A 27,789-nucleotide genomic window follows, 5' to 3' on the forward strand; every position below is an offset into this window, starting at 1 on the left:
TACCAGGTGGAGCAGAAGCGGCGCTCCGTCTGTGAAATATTACTACCTGTAGCGTAGCAGCGGTTCAACAGCGACAGCAGAACCAGCGTCTTACATCGCAGCTCGAAGACTTAAATAATTTTGCGGGTTATATGTTTAGCTTTCTGACCGTCATGCTAATCCGGGTGAGTGTTTGTAGCTGTGCGCTGCTTTACCTGCTATCTGATCCTCCGTATGTCTTTTTACTGCAGTGAGCCTCCGTCAAGCATCTCATTGTTTTTATGTCGTATTAGCTTCGTTGTGTTGATGCATTTTGACCTGCTTCAATTTTCCGCCGCAACACGCAAACTTCCCCATTCACTCAGTGCGTTATAGTTCCACATCGCTTAGGATTTGTTGCTGCGCGTTTGCGCAGAGTGAAGGAAAGAGGAGACCAGCTGCACAGGCAGGCTGCAAAATGAGAAGTAGGTGATCGGTATCGGTAAAAGAGACAATGATCGCCGATCACCGATCATGCACTTTTTCACGAAAATCGGCCCGATTATGATCGGTGACCGATCGATCGGCACACCTCTAAAAAACACACATATATATTTAATTGAGTCAAAAGAAAAATAAAAAAGACAAAAAAGTCAGAAAAAAGAAAGAAAAAGTAAAGGGGGAAAAAAGGAAAAGAGATAAAAAATGCCACAATAGAAAAGAAAGAGAGAAAGAAAAGGAAATTAAGATAAAAGAAAAAGGAAAATCATAAAAGAAAAGAATAAAAAAGACAAAAGAAAGAAGGAAAAAGAAAGAAAAAGCAAAAAAGGAAGAGAAAGAAAAAGGGAAAAAGAAAAAAATGGACAAAAGAAAAAAGAATCAGGAAGAAACAAAAGGAAAAAAGGCAAAAAAAGAAAAATAAGAAAAATATAAAAATCCTTCTACATGCATGTTACTATAAATCCTTTTTCTTAATCTGAAATGTATTTGATTCATAAACAAACTGATCTCCAAGTCAGTGAAACAATCACCAAGCATAACAAATATCAAACTTATTCCAGTGAATAAGCAGGACAAGGGCTGCTAAGGCTGAGCAATTCACATAATTACACGACACACACAGAAAACTGCAGACTGTTGGAAAGAATTTAACATTTCAGTAGAGCGGCCTGCCTTATCAGTCAACCAATAAATCCAATTTATCAGTTTGGATGAACTCGAGTGCAGTTTTAGTCTAAAAGCGAGCTGCACCAGAAGGAGCCGACAGCAGAAATTTGAGAGCCTTCGCTGCACAAAACCTCACAGGTCCTTACATAATCAAACCTCCCCAAGTCAGATGAAATATTTTATTACAGGTTGAACACAAAGAAACAATTAAGTCATGATTTTTAAAACATACTCCAAAAATTCAAGTATGTCTGCATATTGAAGAAACTGATCTAAAACAAGTTGGTTCATTTGCAAATGAAGGTGGTTTGAATCCATTTACATCTACAGCAAACAAATAAATTACTTACTCCACTGCAAAAATACAAAATCTCACCAAGTAATTCTGGACTATTTTTTATTGCAAGTATTTTAAAACACAAAAAATGAGACAAAACCTGATTTACAAGTAACTTTTCAACAAGATATACGAGTTTGTTTTAAGCTAATAACTCCTTAATATTGATTAAAAAGTACTACTTTCATTCACAGATTATTTCCTCCCTTCCTTTCCTTTTTCTATATTTGTATAGCACATTATTATTTCACTTATAAGAAAACATTTTTTAAGTGAATTAATATTAAGGAATTATTGGCCTTAAACAAGCTCCTATATCTTGCTGAAAGATACTTAGAAGTTAGTTTTGTCTTATTTCAAGCATGCTCAGATATTACTAGGTTTTTATTACTTGGTATTTTGTAATTTTACAGTGGTCATGAATAAAGAAAGTGAATTATGAAAAAAAATACATTCCTATGACTTTGAACAAGTTAAATATTCTTGTTCCTGATTGCAATCAATGTATGAATCATGTTTCTGATTAGAGAACAAAACTGCAAAGAAAAGATGTTTAATTAGGTGGATTAAAATAAACTTCAAGCCAAAAAAACCCCAAAAACCTACTGCAATGGTTGTAGCATTTTTGCTGAAATATTAATTATCAATAGTGTTGTTTCTGTAACTCAAAGCTCAGGACTGATCAGAAGTTTTCATAGTGATGCATGAAGTAGGCCTGATCTCTCTTGTTCATCTTCTGACACGCTTTCTCCACGTTCTTGGTCAGTCCAGGCGGTCCGCAGCTGAACACGCCGATTTTACCGACCTGAGAATGATAATGAACCATGAAGCTTCAAAAGTTAAATATGGCTGTCCAGGCTTTATCATCTGGGCGAGGATTTCCTTTGCAAACACACAGAATGCTGCAAAATATAGAAACATTGAATTTCATATTTTTATTTTTATTAAATAAAAAGACTATTTTATTTAATGAGATTAACTGAAATGGATAGAATTTTATTTTAATAAAATATTTTATCTAATCTTATTAGATAAAGATTAAATTAACTATTTAATAAATGTAAAATATTTACATTTTTATTTTATTTTTTCTCACATTTACTATTTTAATTTTTGTTGTGCTTTCTTTTGTGCAAAATGACAATGAAAATAATTCTTATTCTATTCAATAATTATTACATCCATTTAGCATAAATGCTGCCTCATACTTTCTGATTTTAGTTAGAAATTAGTTCTGTGATGGAAAATATGATCAGGTACTTTTTAAATCTGACCTTGAATATTTTACCAGATACAATTTTCCACTACAGTCCCCTCTTTTCATAAGATAATGTGTAATATTTTTATATTAATCCCATCAAGTTTTATTTAACCTTCACAGTTTAGGTTTTTTGCAGCTTCCTTCTGTCTTTTTCTTGTCAAAAACTTTTCTATTTTTAGCAAAAGAAGCAAAACAACCTGATAAACTCAACTGGCAGCCGATCAGAAAGATGAACATGACAAATAATTTCCTGAATTTTCCCTCTGTGGGACAATAAAGGCTTTTTCTCTCTTCTATCTCCAAGTTATTTTAACTTATGTTTTATAATAAAAACAAAAATAATTTTTAAATGTAAACTTTTTTTTCCACTTTTTTCTCCTCTTCCTTTTGAGGTCCCTTTAGCGCCCCCCGGTGGCCCTGCCCACTTTGAAAAACAGTGACAGAGCACTGACCTCAGGGTGAACTTCCTGCAAAGAGCTGAAGAAGGAGACGAAGGGCGGACGCCCAAAGTGAGTGACGGAGCGCAGGCCGGTGAAGAGGCTGCGGTTCCACACCTTCTGAAAGTGGCGCTCACACACGTACTGCACAGAGGAGAGCAGAGCGGCCTTAACTTTAAGATAAACAGAAGTCATGGCTGATAAACTGAAACAGATCAAAATTTAACATAATAATTCAGCTGAAATACAAAACATTTTTAAAATAAGTATGCAAACCTTTGAACTCTAATGAGGTGTTCAAGTTACCTGGGATGTGGGAACTCTAAGCAACTTCCTACTTAAAGGGGCAGTATGCGTTTTCCAGCCATAAAGTGCAATTTTATAGCATAATCAAGTTACCGTGTTACCTTCAGTTGTTATAGAAATGCCATATAGAGCTCTGGATAAAATTGAGACCACTTAAAATGATCAGTTTTACTTTTGATAGGTCTATGTTTGACTAAAATGAACATCGTTCCTTTGTTCTATGAACTACTGACACCATGTCTCCGAAATTACAAGCAAGAATTTTGTAATTATTTGCACAAAATGAGAAATGGTCAAAATAACGTAAGAGATGGAGTCCTTTCAGACCTCAAATAATGCAAAGAAAAAAAAGTTAACATTCATTTGGAAACAATAATACTAATGTTTTAACTCAGGAAGAGTTCAGAAATCAATATTTTCAACGTGGTTCAGTGCAGCGGGCTCTTCATAACCTTGACTGGCAGTCAAGGTTATCTTTATCTAAGATAGACAACCAAATCCCAAGAAAAAAAAAACAATTATAGCAAAATCTAGACTTATTTCATGTGACTGAGGTCAAACTGTTGTGTTCACAGCCAAACAGACTTTAAAAAGAAACTGGAAGAAGAGTTAAAAGGAAATAAACAATATAAAAAAAATCTAAGAAAGAAGAGGCAACAATTTATCCAGAAGTTAATATAAGTTAATATAAACAAGTCTCTATTATCATAATTATTCTTTTAAAAAACAAAGAAAGTCATTCGGTAAGTCGTTTACCGAATGACTTAAAAGAAATTTGACTTCCTGATTGAACTTCTTGAAATTGGGCCTCTGTCTCTTTAAGAAACTCCCGCTCTTTCTGAAACTGCCTTCAGGAAGTCATCACATCATGGCTCCTCCATTAACCCTTTAACAAAGTTTTTACCAGCGATTCACTGAGAAGCAGCTGGTATAATGAGCTCAGCAGATGCTCAGTCCCACCAGCTGTTTGCTGATTGCTGCTGGCTAGTCTGAAGGAGCCGAGTGGGCGAGGGCTGCTCTGTGAGGCAGAAGCTCTGTCGCCGGGAACCTGAATCTCCAAGGAGGACCTGTGCTTCGAGGGCGGGGCTAGGTCCACCCAGGTGTTTTCCACAGCTCAATGGTTGCCACGGAGATTAACAGATTTCTCCAACACGCATGGAAGAACCAAAGCAAAACTCCAGATATGTTTTTGATGCATGAACATGACGTAAAGCTCAAAAAAGTGGATTTTACATAAAAAATGGATTTTACATAATACAACCCCTTTAAAACAGTGAAACATCAACGTGGCGAAGCCCATAAACACTCTCTGCTGTTACCAACGTAACTGTAAGCTTTAGCCGCTTCCCACTAGCAAACAGTGGTTATGTGGTGTTAAGCTCACCAGCATGGTGGTGCGCAGGTCGAACTTCTCGGCCACCTGGGTGATGTACGTGTGGACGGAGACCAGCTCCTGCGTGTCCATTTCCTCCACCTCCCTGATGATGTCTGAGACCCACTCAAACTGCCGCTGCGTTCGGGTCACCCAGATGAAATAAACCTTCAGACGACAGATGTTACTGAGAGGCTTTACGGATCAAATTAAATATGAGTTACAGCAGTTTCAACACTTTCTGAGAAACATTTTATTTATTTTTACTTTTTTTTAGAAGCACCCCTAATGATTTTTATAAAACTCTGCAGCAAATTCAGTTTTATTGAAGTGAAAAAAATATAAAAAAAACCCCCCACAAAATCTTAAGTATTTTTGTCTAGTCTCAATGACTACTTAAGATCGATGAAAAAGTTTTAGTTTAACTGACTATTTCACTTTAAACATGAGAAAATGTCATGAAAGAAATAATCTGCCAGTGGAAACAGAACTTTTAAAAAACAATATTAAGGAATTGTTTACCTAAAACAAGCTTCTGTATCTTGATGAAACGTTACTTTTAAGTTAGTTTTGTCTTAAGATGTTTTCACTGGAAAAAATACTTGGTGAGATTTTGTGTTTTTGCTGTGTTTCCATTTTGAATAGAACTGAACAGAAACTTCACTGCAAAAACACAAAATCTTACCAAGTTTATTTAGTTCAAATATCTCAGTAAACTGGAAATAATACAAGTAAATTTTCAGCAAGATATAGGCGCTTGTTTTGTTTTACTATTTCCACTAGTACATTTTTCAACTTCTGACAACACTTTTGTAACATCTGCAAGTGAACTAGTACTTTTAAATAATTGACTTAAAACAAGCTCCTATATCTTGCTGAAAAGTTATTCTTATTTTAAGTGTTTTTGTTTTTGGTTATGTTTTTATTTTGGATATTTAAAATGTCTTCCTGTTTGAACTTATTAATCATTGAGATAATTAACTCCTATTACCATGTAATTACCAATATATTATTTGAAATTTGTCTAAAGACAGTTTTATTATCATTTATTGCAATAATTATTGGGACTTTTTTGTTATTGTGACAGGCCTAAAGGACAAACAGGTAATTCAATAAATTATAATATGTTCCAATTAGGCTAATTTGAATATTGACAACATTTAACTTTCTGTATTATTATTATTATTTTTTTTATTTTTATTTTTTATTGTACTGATATCATATTCAAATTTTAAATGTCATGTTTATAATCTGAAGTTTCTTCTTCTCCAGAGGTGCCATTAAAGATGGCGGGTGGTAGTTGCAAACCTTTTTACACAGAATCTTGGACTTGATGGAGGACTTGAACACCAGGTCCTTGAGGATGGAGGTGAACGGTGTGACGCCGATTCCTCCTCCCACCAGAACAGACACCTCAAAGTCGTTCCACTCCTGATGGCCTTCGCCGAACGGTCCGTCCAAGTAGAGCTTCAGATTAAAGAAAATCCCTTCATTACTGTCACAAAGGGCCAAAAACCATTAAAAGTGGTGATAAAGCAGCAAAGAGGCGTACTTTTGGGTAGGAACCAAACTCCAGGAGGCTCTCCTCGGTGTAGAGCTCTCGGAGCCGACTGGTCCAGGGTCCCACGGCCCGGATGTGCAGGCTCAGGTTCTCCTCATGAGGGGCTGAAGTCAGAGTGAATGGGTGGTACTCGTCTGTGCCCAGCACCAGGCAGGCGACCCGAACCCACTGGCCTGAACGGTACACGAAGCCCGGGGGACGCTTGAACTCCAGATGTGTCACGCCTTCGGGAAGGACAGCCGAGAGAAGCGTCACATAGAGTGTAGATAAGAGATAAGAATAAGAAATTAGTTTGTTTTAAACGGGACCTATTATTCAAAATTCACAACTTTCTAAAAAAAAAATAAAGATTTTTGGCAAGTTCATGTTTTTTTGGTGTCTGGAAAATGAGCCGTTTCAAAAACCTTCCAATTGTTACATCACATTCTAGGGTCATTGCGTCGTTACCTAGCAACGCCAGCAGAGTTCTACACATTACCTAGCAACGCCAGCAGAGTTCTACACGTTACCTAGCAACCCAAGCTGAGCCCCAGCATGTTTAGTCAGCTGGTTTTACCGCTCTATGTGCTGTACAATGACTGCTGATTATGGACTTATCATCCAGAAACCACTTGCTTTTTCAAAGATAGACTGCTGTAAAATTGTGCATCTTTTTGCAGTCATCTTCACCTGTGAGTGTAAACGTTGAGTTTGAGGAGAGTGGCCAGCAGCAGCTTATTTTCATTTAAAGTGACAAGAGGCCTTAAAACAACTTATTCTGAAAGGAGTTCAAAATACATTGCAAAACAAGAACTCTCACAAAATATTTTTTGCTTCATTTTTTTGTGCAAATAAGAAAACTAAAACTAACTTGCAAAAAAATTTTCTGCAAAATATATGGAAGTTTGTTTCAAGGCTATAATTCCTTAATATTGATAATAATTAAGAACTAGTTCCACTGGCAGATCACTTAATACATGGGAAAATGTTTGGTTATAAGTGACAAAATTTAGTACTTTTTATCAATATTAAGGGATTATTAATTTAAAACAATATCTTTTGTCTTAGTGAAAAATTTGCACTAGAAAGTAGCCAAAAATACTTGGTAACATTTTGTATATTTGCAGTGTAGGCAGAACTAGCCAGACTAAAATCTAAATTTTCTAATGATGATTTTGTGCAACAACATCAAAAAACATGTAGCAAACATGTTCTTCATTGCCCTAATAGGTCACCTTTAAAAACGATAAATTACGAATATCACCTGAAGGCAGCAGCTCTGCTCTGAGAACAGGGATCTCCACCTTTTTCCTGCTCAGGCTGATCAGTTTGTCCAGCAGGAAGAGCAGGCTGGGCGGGATCAGGTAGACGTGGAAACGAGGCTCCTGGAGCAGAGCGTAGCTGCCGTGTATGACCGTCTGATGGACACACACACACACACACACACACACGCACGCACACACACACACACACACGCACACACACACACACACACACCGGTATCAGACAATCATAACTGCCTAACTGCCTCCCCAGCAGGGATCTGAGCTCAGAAAGTGCTTACCAGAATGTACACAACAACGTAGAGGTAGTGAGTGATCCAAAACCCACGAAAACTGATGCGACGGAAGTAGTGGGAGGCAAAAACGTACATGAATGCAAAGGCAAAGAGAAGCAGGACGCCGGTGATTCCTACAGGGAAGCAGAAGGAAAAAATGACACAAAAAGCTTTGACAAGATCTAAACTTTAAAATTGGATTATAAGTCTACCTGGAACTGTCTGAAAGAACCACCAGTACCACTTAGGAGGGATTTCAGACCTAAAATGGAAAAATAACAGTGAATTACTTAAATCAGTGATTTTCAAAATAGGGGCTGTAGCACTGTAGGGTGCCACCAGGAGGTGCTATGGAGGCCTGAGAAAGATGGAGAGAATATGTAAAAAAAATTAAAATAAAAAATTATAAATGTATTTTTTTTAGATATATTTAATGGTCACTGGAAATAATTTTCTCAGAATTCTAATTTTAATCTCAGAAATCTGACTTTAATCTCAGAATTTTGACTTTAATTTCAGAATTTTGACTTTAATCTCAGAATTTTTACTTTTTTTCCTCAGAATTCTAATTTTAATCTCAGTTTTTCTATCATTACTATAAAATATAAGGTAAAATAATTTATTAAAATGCTCATCGTCCTGACGGCTTATTGTCAGATTTATGAAGCTGCTCTGCTCCCCAAGCTAGCATAGCAACGCAAAATGGAAAAGTTTTTGTCAAGACAAAAAACCCTAAGAAAACTCACAGCCAACTAAAATGAGAAGGTATGATGCAGCATTCATGCTGAAAGAATTTAACAATGAGGGAAAAAAACAACATTGTAAAATGGGCTTGCTAAGGGGGAAGCTAATGCTAATCTAAGACATCTCCAAATCTCTCAATGAAATGTGTAATCTTGCCCATTGTTGACGACGACGTTTGGGAACAGGCAGGACAGGATGCTGAGGTCGCTTATGGAAAACATGTAGATGTTGACCACATGGCCCAAACTGTGAGCAACTGCAGAGGAAACACAAAAACCAGCGAGAAGCATATGAAAAGAGCAACAACAACGCAATGACACAAAAACCAGCAATACATGAGCTCAACGACATCCACTGATTCACATTTTCACTGGGAAACCAGAGAACGCTGCTTAGTCAAGAAATAATAATTAAACAGTGACTGGTCCTCGCTTCTTAGCTCAAAGTCTTATCCTGGTTAAGAGAAAAGACTTTAAACCTCTTTTGTCATGCCAGATGTCATGCAAGAAAGCCATCTTGTCTCATTTTAAAGCAAAAAAGATTAAATACGCCCTTGAAGGATAAACGACTAAGCCCTGGAAAACATTGGCATATTTGATTCAATGATGTTACAGGAGGAACACACCGCAGTGATGAATAAAACACCGTTTAAGAACTTAATGATGCTGTTTTCAGCACAAAGAGCCTGAAATAAACGCAGCTCTCTAGTCTAATTGAACACCTTTATTTGGGGAAGTGAATGCTCTGCAAAATTTTAAATATAAATGTTATGCAGAAAAACTTGCAAGACCATCTTAGAGGATGTAGGTAAAACATGGTATATCTGTGTTTTTGCACCTTATTTTGAACATGTTATGTCGATCTGTAGATGACATGTTTAAGTGAAAAATGTATTAAGAATAAACTGAACAATTACAGTGTGAAAAACCATTTCAATTCAGACAAAAAAATCTGTATCAGCAGATCAGGCTTTTTAAAGGTGCGGTATTATTAATTTTCCAGGCAGATAGTTACCATTTGCAACACAACCAGGCAACTATGTTACCTTAAAAATTATATGTCTATCAAAAATAACTTGAAGAAATGTGAGTTTCCAATATAATGCCTTAAAATTGGGCCTCTGTTTCTTTAAGAGGCTCCTGCTGTTTCCAAAACTCCACCTTCAGCTACAGTTGGGTGATATTTTATCACAACACTTTGTGGTATTATTGTGATAAAAACAATTTATTACTTAATTTTTAGTTTTAATCACATAAAAGTAAAAAAAGCATTTGGCAAAAATTACGTCATCAGACGGATCATAATATAAAGTTAAGTGGAAATTTAGATATTTTAAAGATCAAAATGAAAATAACTCATAAATACCACAACTATGAAATAACAAAAACAGGCAAAAAAAAACAAATTTTCCAGATAATTTTGTTTTCAATACAACATTTATTAAACTTTAACACATTTTTGTTCCTTATTCAGTGAAGCTACTGAAGAATAGAGAACCCAGAAATTTTACTCAACTAGGACAGGAAAAGTACAAATATTCCTAATGGTAATTTTTTTCCAAAGAGTTACTCAGTTAAATGTAATTGATTAGATGTAGCTTGTTGCTACCTGATCTACAGTAACCTACATCTGTTTTTTATCATTAGCTCCTCCAGACTGACCTGAGAGGACGATGGCCGTCATGGCCATGATGCGGTGCAAGTCGATGGCAGCGTCGAAGGGGATGTAGCGGTTCAGGAAGGTTTCTCTCAACAGCGTGATGAGGTTTCGACACACGGTGAGGAGGATGTAGGGATACAGGAAGGAGATTCCAGCCGCTGTGCCGCGAGCGACGATGATGCCCATCACTGTGGATTCAGGCACTCCAGTGGCTTCAGCCTGAGAACTGTAGACTGAACACAGGATCTCAGTCAACCATTTATTCCAAAGTTTGGTACATGTCTTCATGAGGTGATGTTTGATAACTTAGATGTTTTCTGCTCACAGTAGCATCTCTCAGTGATCACACCAGCTGTGATGCCAAACACGACGATGAAACAAACGATGTGGCGGCGGTAGTTCTCGATGAAACGTTTGAACTGCTGGACTTTCTGCTGCACAGGGTTCCGGATGTACTGCTCACGATTCGGCTTCACGTAAACAGTTGGGGCTTTAACGCTTAACCTGCAAGTAAACAAATCAGTGACATGTTTTGTAGTGATTATCTAAGTTTATACTGGCTTACTATCTGCGTGGGAAGAGTTTTCTGATTGTGAATAACACAGAAAAACAGACTAATGCTGTTTCACCACTTTCTCTTTTTACAAAATTGACCAAAATGTTTGTTTAAAGTGAAATTTTAAAGGTGACCTACTAAGGTGAAGATGGGCGATACAACATTTTTTGCATAAAATCTTTCTTAGATAATGTTAGTCTGATTAGTTCTGGCTATTTCAAGCTCCTTTCTGAATGAACTCTTTTAGGGCCTCTTGTCACTTTGAATAAAAAAAAAATACTGCTGCCCCCTAAATCAACATTTACACTCACACATGGCTGCAAACAGATCTACAATTATTCAACTGTACATCTTTGAAAAGCAGAAGTAGAGCGTCCTGCGCAACCTACAAAAATGCAGCAAGTGGTTTTTGGATGGTAAGTCAACAACAAGACACTTGTCTTTTCTAGCAGCCATTGTACAGGGAATACAGTGGTAAGACCAGTTGACCAAACCTGCTGGAGCTCTTCTTGGGTTGCTAGGTGATAGGCGGAGCTCTGCAGGGGTTGCTAGGTGACGGGCAGTGCCTGCTGATTTGTGACGTTACATTTTGGAGGTTTTTGAAACGGTTAACTTTTCAGACACCAAATGCCATTAAGTTAATGCCAAAAAATGGCTTGTTTTTTAAGCATTAGCGACCTAAATGAAGTACATGAAAAATATATAATAATAGTGGTAATGGGACCAATACAAACAAACTCTAATTTGCATTTATTGAATACCTTAAAAACTGAGACGTCACACAACTTTCAGACTGAAATGCAGCAACCAATGACATCTAAGATAACCAGAAATGTGAACTGGCCAAAAAAATCATGCTATTTTCTTGATATTGATTTTAAAAAAAGGTACTAATTTCACTGGCAGATTATTTAACTTATACAGTACATTTTTCCCATGTTGTAATTGAAATAATCTCCAGTGAAACTAGTACATTTTAAGAGATTATTGACTTAAAACAAGTTCCTACATGTTGCTGGAATATTATTTGTAAGTTAATTTTGACTTATTTCAAGTGTATGAAGATTTGAACTAGAAATTCGACAAAAGTACTTGGTAAGATTTTGTGTTTTTGCAGTGCATCAAACTGAAATTCCGAAAACTGACTTACTTTTTCCGTCTTCGTAGCTCCAATCCATCCGATTTACTACTGCTGTAATAAAAAATCAAATAAAACTGTTAGCAGCTTATGAGCTTTCTTATTTATATATCTTGCAGTCAGTAGTATTTGTGTACTTCCTGTATCAATAAATAGCGGTTTATTCTGCTTTCTTACCTGTTTGCTGGAAGGATGAAGGACACTCTCTGGTCTCGACTCAGGCGTTTCTTCCCCTGATTCTCCATCCCTGGAAAGACAGAAATGGATCCGATAAGGACAAAAGACGAATAAAGGTCTTAAAGGGGACCTTTTTACACGTTTTTATACTTCCATTTGGGTTTCTACTGCTTCTAAAAACACTTTTAAAAAATAACCCAGCCATTTATTGGCAGTAAGTTAATGCTTTTTGATGTCTAGAAAATGAGCTGTTTCAAAAACCTCAAGAATGTAACATCATAAATCAGCAGGCACTGACCTCTCACCTAGTAACCTCAGAGAAGCCCAGCCTGTTACCTAGCAACCTCAGAGAAGCCCAGCCCATTACCTAGCAACCTCAGCCAGACCAGGCCGTCACCTAGTAACCTCAGAGAAGCCCAGCCCGTTACCTAGTAACCTCAGAGAAGCCCAGCCTGTTACCTAGTAACCTCAGAGAAGCCCAGCCTGTTACCTAGCAACCTCAGGGAAGCCCAGCCCGTTACCTAGCAACCTCAGAGAAGCCCAGCCTGTTACCTAGCAACCTCAGCCCAGCCCGTTACCTAGCAACCTCAGAGAAGCCCAGCCCATTACCTAGCAACCTCAGCCAGACCAACCTGTTACCTAGCAACCTCAGAGAAGCCCAGCCCGTTACCTAGCAACCTCAGAGAAGCCCAGCCTGTTACCTAGCAACCTCAGAGAAGCCCAGCCCATTACCTAGCAACCTCAGAGAAGCCCAGCCCGTTACCTAGCAACCTCAGCCAGACCAGGCTGTCACCTAGCAACCAAAGCTGAGGTCAGCATTTATCGTGTTGTTTATTAACGATTATGATAAATTTCTCATTATAATAAGAATTTTGATTTATTGTTGTCACAATAAATTCCACTTAGTGATTTTTAAAACCTCCCAAAACTCTCTGTATTGTTGGGAGTGCATGTTTGACTTTTTCTCCACTGTTTTTTCAATTAAAGTATAATTAAATTTGAAAATATGTGTGCAGTTTAGTGATAGAGGTCACACTTTTTATGTGACTAGAGGCATATTCCAAATGGGATGGAGCAGTATTTGTGTTTGTTGGATTATGATTGATGTCAGAATCATACAGTTAACAAAAAACGATGAAATGAATAGTTCTTATTGTCACTTCAATAGTACCACTAAATATTGTGATTAAGGTTTAAGTCCATATCACCCTCTTCTAGCTCCAGCATGTTTGGTCAGCTGGTTTCCAGTGCAAGCATAAGCATTGAGTTGGGGGGTGTGGCCAGCAGTAGCTCATTAGCATTTAAAGTGACAAGAGCTTATTCTGAAAGAAGCTCAAATTCGGCAGAACTGACTAAAATGTTATTATCCAAGAGTGATTTTGTCCAAATAATGTGATGAACATGTTTTGTATCGCCGTTAGACTTATCCTAATCTATATTAGGAAGCACGATAGGTCACCTTTAAACTAAACTTTCTCAAACCTTTGACATTGAGTTGCGCGAACTGCAGCTCCTTCTCATGGTCCTTCAGGAGCGAGTGAAAGTCCCTCCATGAGATTTTCTCCTTGTCATCAAACCCTGCCGCCTGCATCATGGCCTTGATGCCGTCCTCTGCCTGTGTCTTTGACAGAACGCCGTTGGAGATTTCAATGAAAGACCTGCAATTCATCAAAAGGGTAAGGACAAAACAGCCGAGTAAACTCTGTCCAGCCATGAAAAAGATGAAGCTGCTGGAACCTGAGCATCCTGGCGAATTCCTCCTTCGATAAGTAGCCAGTTCCACCAATGTCATTCATGGAGAACATGAGCTGGGATTTTTCCTCCGGAGACCCTGGAGTTATAAACACGTTTCACTGCAGTTCCTATAACTAAACAAATAGGTTCACCTCATTCTTCCCCGAGGAGGAAAGGGAACTCATAGCCAAAATTAAACTACCTTTGTAACAATTTAAACATCATTTTACCTAATGTGGGTAAATGCTAGATGTTATTTGTGAAAATAGACCAATCTACAAAACTAGAATAAAGTGTATAATTTCCAGAGGCTTTTGCAAACTTTTGTTTGCATTCAATAGGACTCCAATCCAATAAATAGTTTGTTGATTATGTCATAAATAAAACTTACCATTACATTAATGTGTATTTTTTCTTAAAAACAGATTGAAACCTACATCAATTTTTATAAATCTTAAATAATTATAATAATTTATTTAAGACTTTAATAATTACTTTAAAAAGTGATTCCATTTTAAGTAATGGCATTATTACTTAAATAATCGCCATTTTATGTCCACATCCCGTAATATCAGTGTATTTTCAGATATTCATGTTTTATTTTTAATTTATTTGTGAAATACATAAACACAATCTGAAAACATGTTTCTTCTTGCTTTCTTGCATCTTAGAATACCTTAAAAATAACCAAAATTTAATTTTTAACTTTCACAGACTGTAGAAAGCCAGAAATCCAGCTAAAAATTCATCTAAGATGCAAAATATACTTGTTACCACTGATTTTACCTTTCATGAAGATGACTATGACATCAAGAAACTCCTGAAAAGAGAGGTAACCATTTCCGTCTTTATCAGCCAGCGTGAACATGGAGTCCACAAACAAAGAGTCTGGTTTCAGTCCGAGCGCCTCGGCAAACTCTGACGCCGTCAGCTCGCACTGCAGAACCTCTCGGGCTCGCTTACTGGAGATGCCACTCATGTCTCCAGCATCACACTTCTCTATTTCCAGAACCTGAGCATCAAAAGGACAGCAGTGTTATTATTATTAGTTATTATTATTAGGGTTGAAACGATTAATTCAATTAATCGGATTCATTGTTGTCAATCGGATTAATCGCAATGACTCAATTAATTGATAACTAGAGTATAAGACCCAAAAAAGGTTATTTGCTCAAAGAACAACATACTCAAAGCAGTAAAAAAAAGCCAAAAATAAGTGGATAACTGAAAAATATGCAGAATGTGCCATTTTGTTATACGATTAATCAATTAATCTTAATAATTGATTGCTAAAGTAAGCGTTAGTTGAACCCCTAGTTATTATTTGTCATTATAGTGTAATATCTCCAACATTTCTAATATTGGAATTAAAAAAAGGCTTAAGTGGTTAAATGAAAAATCTGCAGTATGTTCAGTTTTGTTAAACGGTTAATCGATTAATCGTCAGAATAATCAATCACTAAAATAATCATTAGTTAAAGCTTTAGGCATTATTTGTCAACATTGGAGATAGTGTAATATCTCCAACATTTCTAATATTGGGAGTAAAAAAGCGTAAGTGGTTAAATGAAAAATCTGCAACATGCGCCATTTTGTTATCCGATTAATCGTCAGAATAATTGATTAAGAACTAAGGCTTTTATTAACGATTGTTTTAGTATTTGTCATCATAGGGTAATATCTCCAATGTTTCTAATATTGCATAAAAACAGTTTTAGTGATTAAATGAAAAATCTGCAAACTGCCTTTTTGTTATTTGATTAATTGATTAATCATCAAATAATCGCTTACTACAGTTGTAGTTAGTTAAAGCCCTAGTTATAATTTGTCATCACAGTATAACATCTCCAACGTCAGCTGAGGTTCAGCTCAGACCTCGTCACATCAGAGGTCAAGCCAACAATTAGTTCCTTCGGCCTGAGGTTTGACCTCAAACATGACTTGACGATATTTTGCGGGCGAACTTAAAGCTGCTCCTGCTGCAACAGAGCAGCGTGTGAGGTAAATATCCAGAGGCTGATTCTACCTTGGAGAAAGCGTGGCGAATGAAAGTTTCCACAATCTGAGCCCTCTGCTCTTTGGTCAGCGCCTCCTTCAGCAGCTCCCTCTCTCTCATCTCCTTCACTCTAATCTCCTGCCTCATGTCTTCCAGCTCCAGGCGCAAGTGGCTGACAAACTCTGAACGTTTGCTCTCATCATCAAAAAACAGCACCTGGATGTGCACACGCACGCACGCACGCACACACACACACAGAGCACAAAAGATAAAAGTGATGGAGATCAGGTATACCTGCAGAGTCATGCTTGGATCAGGGATTAAGCTGGCTTAGATATAAATCTGTCTCCACAAGGTTAAACTGGACCGTTGCGTTTTAAATCGGTCGTCAGCAACTTACCAGGTCGTACTCTTTTGGTACTTTGAGCAGGAGAGATTTATGGTGATGACTGCTGGAAAGAAAGATGTCCAGGTGGTTCTGGTTCCTCAGACTGAGGGAGCGGTGCACGGCCCCAGATCTGTCCAACACCTGCAGCCTCCTGTTTTCGATCTCCACACTGACTGGATGCAGTGGTTTTCTACGGCCCTGCCACTCGTACGCTGCAGCCAAGAACACAGGAAAAAGAAAAATACAGCAAGAAACAGGGCAATTTAAATGATCAAGAAATAAAAACATCTTAAACTTTACTGAATTTTTATGTTACAGCCACAAGTATCATAATTTTTATCTCGGATTTTATGTCAAGGAATCTGCAACCTGTGGCTCTAATATTTTCTTAATAACTTTGACTAACAATTAAAAGGAACAAGTTAATGTTTTAAATACAAACATAATAAATTCAGGGTTTTTAACCAGTTTTCAAATTCTTTCTGCAATATTTGCACTGAATTTCAACAAGAATGACAATAAATGCACCAAAAACATTTCTTTATATTGTTTTTCTTCTCATTAGTTTTGAATCTATGTGCTTTTCAAAACATATTTACCCTCTGTTTACCTTTATTTTAAATCCTAAAAATAGAAATAAAATGCTGCTTTTAAAAAATGACATGAAATTTCTTAGCTTATATAATTCAAATCCAGTTTCTATGGAATAATACATCTATTGTTGAAAGAAATTCTTGTTTACTGTTGTTGATAGGGAAGAGGCTACCGATTATTTTACTAAAAATTGTCACATTCTGTAGAATTTTAATTTAGCCACTTAACCTTATTTTATACAATATTATAAATATGTTAAAAGATGTAAAGCAAATGATTAGATTCTTTTAAAATAAAAATTAACATTTTTGCCTAAAATCTACAGCTAAAAAAATCCTTTTCACATCAACATGTGAAAATCTTTCTGCTTTATTTAACATTAGTAAAGCATGGAGTTAATCTTTTTTACTTTTTAAAATTAACTAATTAATAATTGAATGGCAAAAGTTGCTTAATTGGATGATTTTGAATTATTTTTTACAGAATTTGAGCCAGATGAAGCTAGAACTAGACACCTGAGGAGTTCTGGGTTAAACATGTTTACAGACAAAGAAGGATTTTCATCTTAAATTGAACATTTATATATTGTTTAACAATCTATCTACTCCAGATGACAATTAATTGATTGCTAAAATTGTTGCCGATTATAGATTAATCACGATTAATCTGATTAATCAAGCGCTAGTTTGGAACAAAGTAAAAATGCTGAAGAATCTGATTTTAATTATTTGTTTCTAATTTCACATTGGTTTGTATTTTCTATACTCTTTTTCAGACAGACAAAAACAAACAAAATCTGATTCTTAATCAACCAAAACATCACAAATAAATGCTAAAACTCCACAGGTTTCATACCAGCGATTCCCAGAGTCGGCTCCTCTGTTGTATTTCCTGCTTTTCCTTTTCTCCTCTGAAACTTTTTGTACCTGTACTTCCGAAGGCACGCCACCAGACAAGCCACCAGAAAACTCACTGCGAAGGCAAAAATAATCAGTTTCACTAAACAAACTGTTTCCAGGATGCAAACAGAGAGAGATTTCTACACTGACCAAGAGGGAAGAGACACATAACAATGATGGCGATCCCGAAGCCGGCGTGGCTTCCATCAAAGTAGTCCAGGTTAGTAACGTTGGTGCACGGATGCAGCATCGATGCATCCAGCTGCGCAGGCTGAGGACAGGGGTCACCTGGAAGCAAGATGGCTTTTCTATAAAAACACCTTTTCATTTAAAAAATGACAAAACAAACGTGTTGCATTTTTACCCTCCGTCCATAAGAACACGTTTTCTTGTAAATCGGCTTCCTCTGCGCTTGTGACGGCTATGAGAACATCCCGATATGTGAGACGGCGAATCGTCTGGATCTCCTCATCAGTAAACAAACTGAAAAGTAAAAATGCATTACTACACTGCAAAAACAACAAATCTAATCTAAAATCAAGTATTTTTTGTCTAATTTATGGTGTAAATATCTAAATACACTTGAAATAAAATAAAACTAATTTACAAAAGACTTTTCAGCAAGATAAGTTTTAAGTAAATAAATCCTTAATATTTATAAAAATGAAAGTGCTACTATCACTGGCTGATTATTTAACTTATAAAAAGACATTGTTTGCATGTAACAAAGTAAAATAATCTGGCAGTACTTTTTAACAAATATTAAGAAACTGTTGACTTCAAGTCTATAATTTCTTAATATTGATAAATGATAAAAAAAAAATGGATCAATGTTAAGTTAATAATTCCTGAAAAATTGCCTGAAATGTTCAATACTTTCTAAATGTTGTGGGAAAAATTGTTTTTGTATCTAAAACTCAAATTGTTGTGAGCAAAATTTATAGGAAAAGCCTAAGTATGTAATAAGCTTTTTTTTTTTTTTGCATTTTGTTTCAAGGCTCAAAAAACATCCAAGTTCTAAAAAAAAAAAGTCTGATTATTTTTGACTGGCCAGGCTTTTAAGGGTTAAAAAAACACCTACATCTTGCTGAAAATTTACTTTTAATTTGTTTTGTTTATTAAGACATTTGCACTAGAAAACCACTTGGTAAGATTGAGTGTTTTTTTGGAGACGGTGGTGATATTAAAAGTATCTCCATCAGGGTGGGAAGTGTTGAGCGTTACCCGTTCTGCTTGTTCTCGAACCAGAACCGGTCTCCGTTTCTGACGCGTTCAAACTGATCCAGGATTATAGCAGAGAAAACCGGACCGGGTCCGTCGGTGGACTCCAGCAAACCTCCAGGGAAGAGCTCCAGTTTCAAGATGTCGCCGCCGTACAACTCCGCAACGTCGCGCAGCAGCTGTAGACGCAGAGTTACGGTTAGTGCATTTTATCTGTTTTTGTTGTCCATGAATTCATCTTTTCAGAGACTGCAGGTGAGACCTGCGGGTTGCTGCTGCTCAGCTCAGGATTAATTTCCTCAAACGTCTTTACAGGCGGCAGATCCAGAGCTCTTCTCGTCTCTGTGTAACTTTGCAGACCGAAGTCTCTGCCTCTCTGGATAGTCAAAGCCACCAGATCTGTGCGGCTGAACCTCAGCGGCCCATACATGAAGTCTGTGAAGGCGGAAACAGCGTTAGACGCTAGTGGATGTTTCAGTATCAACAGTTTAAAAACTGAAAACCTCTGAGGTCCTCCACAACAATGTGGTCTTCTTTTTCTGCAATCTGAGACGCCATGCCCATCAGAAGCTCATCCACATCTTGACTTGTCTTCATGTTGGCACTCTGAAGAAAACAAATATCGTAAAAGGCGACTCATCCTGCTTTCTTTAACACGATAGGATAAATCTATGGGCTGCAAAACAGCATTTTTTTGTGCAAATTCATTCTTAGATAGTAAGATTTTTGTCTGATTAGTTCTGCTTATTTTGAGCAGAACTATATAAATATTTCATGTGCAATATTTATATTGCACATGAAAATGGCTGCAAACAAGAGTACAGTTATACAGCTGTATTTACATCTTTGAAAAGCAGAAGTGGAGCCTCCTGCACAGCCATCAACAATGCAGCAAATGGTTTCTGGATTGTGAATCAACAACAAAACACTTGTCTTTTCCCACAGCTGACCAAATATGCTGTAGCCCCTCTTGGGTTGCTAGGTAACGGGCTGGGATTCACTAGGGTTGCTAAGCAACGAGCAGTGCCTGTTGATTTGTGACGTTACATTCCAGAAGTTTTTGAATAGGGTCATTTTCTAGACACCAAAAAACCATTAAAAACATTTGGAGTTTTTTTTTTTAAACTCTTGGCTGTTTTTAGAAGCAGTTGAGACCAAAATTTAAGCACATAAACGTGCAAAATGTGAATTTTGCACATCAGGTCCCTTTTAATCTATTTGACATCATTTTTAAAAGGTTTCTATAAACAGTAAGACAACTGTGGGATATATTTTACTGAGATTAGAGGATGTTCTAATGGTACAGTGGATCTTGAACCCTGCCACATTATAAACACAAACTTCTGTGTGTTCTATGTAAAAAAAACCTACTTTGTGTTACTCTATCCCATCACCTCCTCATAAAATGTTAAAATGTTTAATAACTGAACATTTCTGCAAGGCCATATGCATCCCAAGTTTCTTTTCTTTTATGTTAAACGAAATTCAAACGTACCTTCAGGACGTTCAGAAGCTAAAATACCAACAACAACTTTCTTTCTTCTCCAAATTGTAGATATTAAATACATATTTATAGTCTAAGTAATTCCTTGGAGGCGTAACTTGACATTTTCCCCATTTATCATTTAAGAACCTTTAAATTATCTGCATTCAGCAGAACGTAAAGGTCCATGATCTTTCCCCAAGGAATACCTAAACATTTCCTCCGTGTTGACTCAGGGTTTATCTAACAGCGCTGACATTATTTTTAAACTTTATATGCCTTTTAAAAGCATAACAAAAACATCTGTAAATAAATTTGTGATTAAAATAGAACCAGCGTTTTTAACAAAGTTTACATCAACCATCTGCGACCTTCTTGGCCAAATTAAACAAATATAATCGCTAAAATAAATGTTCAATATTTTTAGTTGTACAGTTGAAACCAAAAGTTTATATACGTCAAATAAAAATACACACACACCTTTTTTCTCACTCTGAAGTTAAGCCAAACGTCTGGTTTTAGGTCAGTCACCAAAATTATTGGTGATTTCATGATTCTTCAATGATTCTTCATTAATAAGTAAATCTATGACATTATTGTGGCATGTAGCAAATCGAATTAATTTTGGTAATTCTAATTGACCAAAAATAAGAGAAATTTAGTCAGATTTAACTTCAGAGAGTCAGAAAAAAATGTACTCTTTATATTTAGAGTATGTTAACTTTTAGTTTCAACTGTTTAATGGAGTATTAGCGCCACACTAACAAAATAAATAAATATTCTTGTAATATCATGACACTATTCTCTAAATACTATGACTTTATCTAACTTTATTGTATCACAAATTTGTATGGTTTAAAAGGTAGTTGAAAGTATATTTACCTGCCGCTTCCAGAAGCTGTTGCAGAGACGTATTGCTGGTGATTTACTGCCATCGATGTTGGTTATCTTTCGAAAATGACAAGTTTTGTTTCTGCAGAGAATAAAAGAAAAACCACTGTAACCAAAATTTATACTCAAGTAAGAGTAAAAAGTATTTGGTAAAAAGTCTACTCAAGTACTGAGTAACTGATCAAAGCATCAGTAATTTAATATTTAAAAGTTACATAATCAGACAGAATAAATTGTAAGTTATGTGGAAATTTTGTGTATTTTATGAACTAATTTGAAAATAATTCAAGTAAACAACATAATTACACAATTTTACTGAAGTAAGAAGAGAGATACTTCATAATAAAACTACTCAAGTAAAAGTAAAAAGTACAGTGTAGTAAAAATACTCCTGAAAAAAAAAGTTATCCCTGTAAATGTAATTAGTTCAAACCCAACTGTGATCAACGGATTAAGACGATATAGAAGATCCCAGTGTTGTCAGCATCATCCCACACTACCTGGTTAGAGCTGACTGTTTGACAAGTCATATGTCAATGTATGTTAACTGTCCTGCAGTTTTGTTAATTTGTTGAAAACAATAAATATATATATATATAAAAAAAAAGGTTCACCTCTAATGCCCTTCTCTCTGATTATATGCAGGGAGTTCTAAAAAAAACAAAAAAAACCCCAAAAAACAGTGCAGCACAGAATCATTACCTCATGTAGACACCAGGGGGCGCCATAGTCATACCAAACCGCATGGCAGCAGCCTGAAACTCAGGAGAAATGCCTGGATCGACAAACTTCTGGTAGCCTGCAAAGAAAAAAACAAAGCAAAAAAAGACACAAACATATCACAAAAAGCTGCGGAGCGGAAACAACTTCCAGCATCTAGAAAGTGTTTTTCCTGACAAATAAAAGTGAGTAAGGTCCTGGGATCCTCTGGCTATTGTCGCCATAACTTTCTTCAGCCGTGGCAGCTTAGTCAGCAGAACTGGGAGAGCCGGGCTAGTGGTTTGCTGACGCAGCACATGCCTGTCAAACTCCGCCACCGGTAGCTCACCTCACCGCGGACTGCGGTCGCCGGTGCATTACCTGATTCCCTGCACTTGTACGCACTCGCTCGCTACGGGCCGGCTCAGGCTTACCGGGATAAGGAGGGAGTTTTCTGTCTCCGAGGAATCCTGGCAGCCATTCATAGAGAGCGATGTTCTGTGATGAAACACAAGGAAGGTAAAAATTCATTAAATGCTCTCCCTGAAGTGTCCGAATTAAACTTTCAACATCCTGTTCCTTCTGTTTTTGAGGGATTTCTTGTATGGAAAGCAAGTTTCCCATTTTATTGCATTTCAACTACGATTTTATTTAATTATTTTAGTTATCAGTTAAGTTACTGATTATTCTGACAATTAATTGATTAATTGAGCAAACAATTAGCATATTCTGTATATTTTTCATTTAAGCCCTGTTTTAAATACATTAGAAATACATTAAATATGCAAATAAACAAATAATTCATTTCCTATTTTAAATAAGAGAATAAAGTCTTTATTGCCAAAAATGGATGATCATTTCTAAAAAAGGAAGCATTTGTATAGTGCAGGGGTTATCTGCTGATTATGTTTGGATTAACAGATTAATATCTGGATATTAAAGATTTTTTTAACACAATCTGAACTGGGTGAAGTTAAAAATGCCGCTTGAAGAGCTTTTGGTAGAATAAATTTACTATTTTTATTATGGAAAATGTAGATATTTATTTTTATGGGAAAATTGTCTTGTTAAAAGTAAATGTAGCTGCCAAAAGAAGTAGCATATCTTAATCAATATTAAGGAATTATTTACTTAAAACAAGCTTGCTGAAGAGATACTTGCAAGTTAGTTTTGGCTTTTTTCACATGGACTAAGATTTTTGCACCAGAAATTAGACTAAAAAAAATACTCGGTAAGACTTTGTGTTTTTGCAGTGTACGTGCATGGCAGAGCTGCGACTGGTCAGAAATGACGCTCTGCTCCCTAACTACCTCCTGTCCGTCTTTTCAGAGTGCAAATTAAATCATCACCTGTGCAGCGAGAGGATTATTCTTCTTCTGCGTTTACCTGGAGCGTGGCGACCACGGTCTTCCTGGCGTTTTGAAACAGCCTCTCATCTGACCACTCTGGGTTCTTCTTGTGCAACTTTGCGGCGACATAATTGTGGTAGCGAAACCAGATAATCCCCTCTGCTGCCGTGAACAAGTTCTCGTTGGCCCATGCATTTCCCAACTCTGCACATGGAAGATGGCACAAACAAGGACGATTTGCTATTTCATCAGGTGAATTAGCCTCATTATGACCGCAACGTGCAGAACTAGGTCAAATACGTGACAAACTGCATGGAAGAAGAACACATAAACAACACACGTTTCTCAAGTGTGCAGACTTTAATCTGTTTTCTGCTACCAGTAATCAACCACTAATTAGAAATATAATTTAGTGTTTTATTTTGTTCAAAAATGTGACAAAAGTTGGGACAACATCCTGCGACTTAACCAAAAGGTGATAACTATGCAACTTTCACAACGGGAGCAACAAAACACGGGTTTTATGACACTTGCATGACTCGCCTTTTGTTTTAGAGAGAAGGATTTACTGCGGTCAGAGTGACATACCATTTACACAATTATTAAAGAGTCACAGCACACGTCAGGCTGGACCTGCTTTGACTCAGGCTCTGACTTCAAGGGCTGGAATATTGTTAATGACAAATTATTTCTGATTTTGTTTTTGCTTTCTGCAGCTGGCAGTATCGACTGGGTGGCTATTGCAAAATGCAGAGGAAGAGTGGAGCAGATTGTTTTGAAGCTGCAGTTTAAAATTCAGTTGTTTTTTTCTGGACTGTAAGATTTTGAAATTAGCTCTTCAGATTAGTGGATTGTGAAAATAGTGAGTTGCTTAAGCTTTGCTGTTCAGAATGAGCAGCGCATCCTAATGATTAACTGATTAATCAAAAAAGTGGCAGATTCTGCAGATTTTTCATTTAAGTTTGTGTTAGAAACATATTAAAGGATACAAACAAATATGTTTCTGTTAAAATGGAATAACATAGCACTCGTTTTGTGTACACTTGATCATTTGTAGCAAAGAATACAGTGTTGGCGAATTTTTTTTTTTTTGATTAACAGATTAATAAATTAACAGCAAAAAGTGGTTAATAATAGATTTTTCATACAGCTTTTGAAGAGGGTTACGCTAAAAACTCCACTTTAGGACTTTTGGCTAGAACATATTTACAGAAAAGTGTATATTTTTATGCAGTTTTGGTCCAAATACTGCTCTGAATGTGTTGTTCTTTCACCAAATGGCCTTTTACTTGACTCTGTAGACTCTACTTAACGATTAATCGACTACTAAATGAGTCGATTGTGATTAATCGTGATTAATCTGCAAGGATTGAGAGAAATCTCACCATAAAGTCCCTGCGGTCCATATTCTCCAGTGGAGGGGTCGGGAGCGCTCCACATGAAATTGCGACCCCCTCCTTTATTCGGCATGTTCCACTCAGACCCTCGTTTCAAGAGTCCTCCAGAGAAACTTCTCAAGAAGTCAGACCAAGAAGAGGAAGGACCATAAATGGAGCTCCCGTCTATCCACGCTGTCACAGAGTTCACCTGCATGAGTGGCACAGATTATCAGAAGTAAACGAAGAGAATGACTCAGAATGCAGCCCTGATTAAACGTAAACAGGAAGTAAAGGGTGAGCACCTGAGCTCGAGGGTTGCCGGGACTCTGGCCAGACAGTTTGTTCCATTGTCCTCTCTGGAAAGGCAGCCGCACGTTCCCAGTGGCATTGGGATCAAAGACTGGATCCCCTTTAGGGACTTTGATGTTCATGAACTGAGGCGGGCAACCAGGAGTTCTTACATCGAAAATCTCAAAGGCAACATGGTAACCTGAAAAGATTTCAGCATAATTAACAAGGTGAGACACAGATTCCTGAGTGTTTAACCTCACAAAGTCATTAATTAATTACAAGAGTACAATGTTTAGGGCCTCTTATCACTGTAAATCCTTATAAGCTGAAGCTGGCCACAGGCCCCACTCACACATGAAAATAGCTGCAAACAGACGCGCAATTACACAACTGCACATCTTTGATAAGCAGAAGTGGAGCCTCCTGCACAACCAACAAGAATGCAGCAATAAGTTTCTGAATGGTAAGTCAACAACAAAACATTTGTCTTTTCCAGCAGCCATTGTACATCGCATTCAATCAGCTGGCCAAACTTAATGGAGCTCCGCTTGGGTTGCTAGGTGGCAGACGGGGCTCAGCTTGGGTTGCTAGGTAACAGTGCAGTGCCCCTCCATTGTGACTGAACAATTGGAAGGCTTTTTAAAAAGCTTCTTTTCCAAAATACCAGAAAGCACTAAAGTATTGCCAAAAAACCGTCTGGGTTGCTTTTGGTAGTATAACAATGTGCAAAATGTTAAATTTGCATAAATAAAATTCAAAACTTATGTGGGTTCATATGAAAAGGCTGCATTTCTTTTAGACCTGTGATGAACAGCTACATGTCTAGGGTGTGTCCTGCCTCTACTCCCACATTTCTCCAGTGACTTAATGGCATAAACAGCATTAAGTGGCGTGGGACATGCATGCAGGTGTGGTAACAACAACACACTAAGCTAGCTGTACTCACAGGAAATATAGAAATGTAAGACGCAATTAAAACACAAACAGCATTTTCTACAATATATGATATCTGGAGGTTGAAAGAGAGCAAGACTCAGTAGACAACAAGAAGGCTGAATGGAGTACAGTAAAGTTGATTTGTTTTTCGGTCTTTGATACAAAAGATCCTGGATTTTGAAATGTTGGCAGCTTTTAGAAACTGACAGAGTTAAGGTACAGACTTATATTATCAAAGTGAAGCAGCCTTGCTAAAGGCACTAATGGATAATACAGATGATATTGACAGCTTAAAATGTTGACTCCCTGATAATTTTCTGTCTTTTTAAATAATATAACTATTGTTAGAAGAACAACAGCGAAAGTAGTAGAAAAACCTTAAATGTATTTCTTAAAGAGAAAATCATAATAATAATAATAACATACTAATTGGTGCCTTTTTGAAACTTCAGATCCCAAATTTGCTTCCACGATTGAATTTATGACACCAGTTTTTTGAACCATTTAACTTTATCATCAACATAATTTAAATAAACAAATCATAATTTTTCTTTTAGAGCACTTAGTGCTTTAATCAAAAGTAATAAATTGCGACTTATTTGTGCTCCAGTGTTTCACAAGTAGCTAAGTATGTAATGTCTGAGCACTTCTAAAACATATTTACTGTGGCTTTTATTGCCATTGTAGATAGAAAAAATTAACATTTTTCCTCCAAAGATTTTCTTGAAAAAAAAAAAGTTTTTGAATTTAAAAAGTCGAAAATTGGTCAGAAAAAAAATCTCTGAAATTTTGAGATTAATCTCCGAAATTTTCTATAAAATTCAAGGCATTTTCTAATTTTGAAAAGTCAAAAAAGTTCTAGAAAAAAATGCATTCATACGTAGAAATTTCTGATTAATCTCATAATCCCCGAGTTTTTTTCTAGCAAATTTTCGACTTTTCTATCGTTTTAGAAACTTTCTGAGTTTTTGGCGGAAATGCACACATTTTTTTCTATTTACAATGACGTAAATATGCGTTATAAGTGCATATTTATGACATATTTTATGTGAGAAACAACGAAGCACAAATAGTCACAAATTATTATTTTTGACTGAAGCATTAAGTCATTTACTTTACTTTTTTTTTGTATTTTTATCGTATATTTTTTCATTATTCTTATTGATAATTTCCTTCCTATTTACCGAAGAACAGAGACAGTACGGTCCGGTTGCGTGCTGAGGACAAACCGGAAGCTCCCCCGGCCAACAGCCTGCTCAGCCCGCGCGCGTTCGGCTGCACAGGCTCGTGCACAGGTTGGTAGACTCCATCCCAGTAGCGCGCGGGCACGAGGCGCACTAGATGAGCACCTGCCGTGAGCACAGAGTCACCATCAGTCACCCGGTGATGTGTGAAACCGGGACCGCCGCCTGCCGGGACTTACCGACGGCTCCGCGCTCCGGATGCGCCAAACTGTTGTACCAGCCGTCAAAGCGAGGCACCTCCCAGCTTAGTTCACCTTCACAATCTGCATTTTTTGAAAGTTAAAATTAACCAGCTGCTTGTATTTGTATAGAATAAAACACCGCTGAAGTTTACTCACGCTCACTGAGGATGAGCACCGAGCCAGCAAGTGTGCAGACTCTCCAAACCCATTTACGCAAATCCATTGAGGCGAGAGGCGCTTCTTCTCTCAAGAGGAAAGAAGGGCTCCTGAAAAGTGAAGACTACGTGCAGGTA

At 36.9% G+C, this 27,789-nt stretch overlaps 1 protein-coding gene across 1 annotated transcript; it reads right to left on the bottom strand.

Moving 5' to 3' along the window:
* Positions 1 to 1,290: 1,290 nt before the first annotated feature.
* duox (dual oxidase) lies at positions 1,291 to 27,751 on the bottom strand. Its single transcript, XM_014989629.2, has 33 exons — positions 27,653 to 27,751; positions 27,494 to 27,577; positions 27,255 to 27,419; positions 25,146 to 25,333; positions 24,850 to 25,051; positions 23,502 to 23,668; positions 22,550 to 22,613; positions 22,119 to 22,215; positions 21,408 to 21,498; positions 19,546 to 19,648; positions 19,305 to 19,477; positions 19,046 to 19,221; positions 18,186 to 18,304; positions 17,972 to 18,109; positions 17,778 to 17,894; positions 16,341 to 16,540; positions 15,971 to 16,156; positions 14,731 to 14,956; positions 13,948 to 14,041; positions 13,693 to 13,868; positions 12,211 to 12,280; positions 12,046 to 12,087; positions 10,665 to 10,843; positions 10,342 to 10,572; positions 8,837 to 8,936; positions 8,149 to 8,198; positions 7,943 to 8,070; positions 7,643 to 7,796; positions 6,391 to 6,623; positions 6,147 to 6,305; positions 4,851 to 5,006; positions 3,176 to 3,304; positions 1,291 to 2,267 (listed from the first exon to the last, which is right to left on the bottom strand). Exons 1-33 carry the CDS (start codon positions 27,717 to 27,719, stop codon positions 2,145 to 2,147), a joined length of 4,587 nt encoding a protein of 1,528 aa, XP_014845115.2. The 5' UTR covers positions 27,720 to 27,751; the 3' UTR covers positions 1,291 to 2,144.
* Positions 27,752 to 27,789: the final 38 nt, after the last annotated feature.

This window comes from Poecilia mexicana, unplaced genomic scaffold (genome assembly GCF_051168715.1).
Source record: "Poecilia mexicana isolate PSO_F unplaced genomic scaffold, ASM5116871v1 scaffold_6, whole genome shotgun sequence".
Lineage (NCBI taxonomy): Eukaryota > Metazoa > Chordata > Actinopteri > Cyprinodontiformes > Poeciliidae > Poecilia > Poecilia mexicana.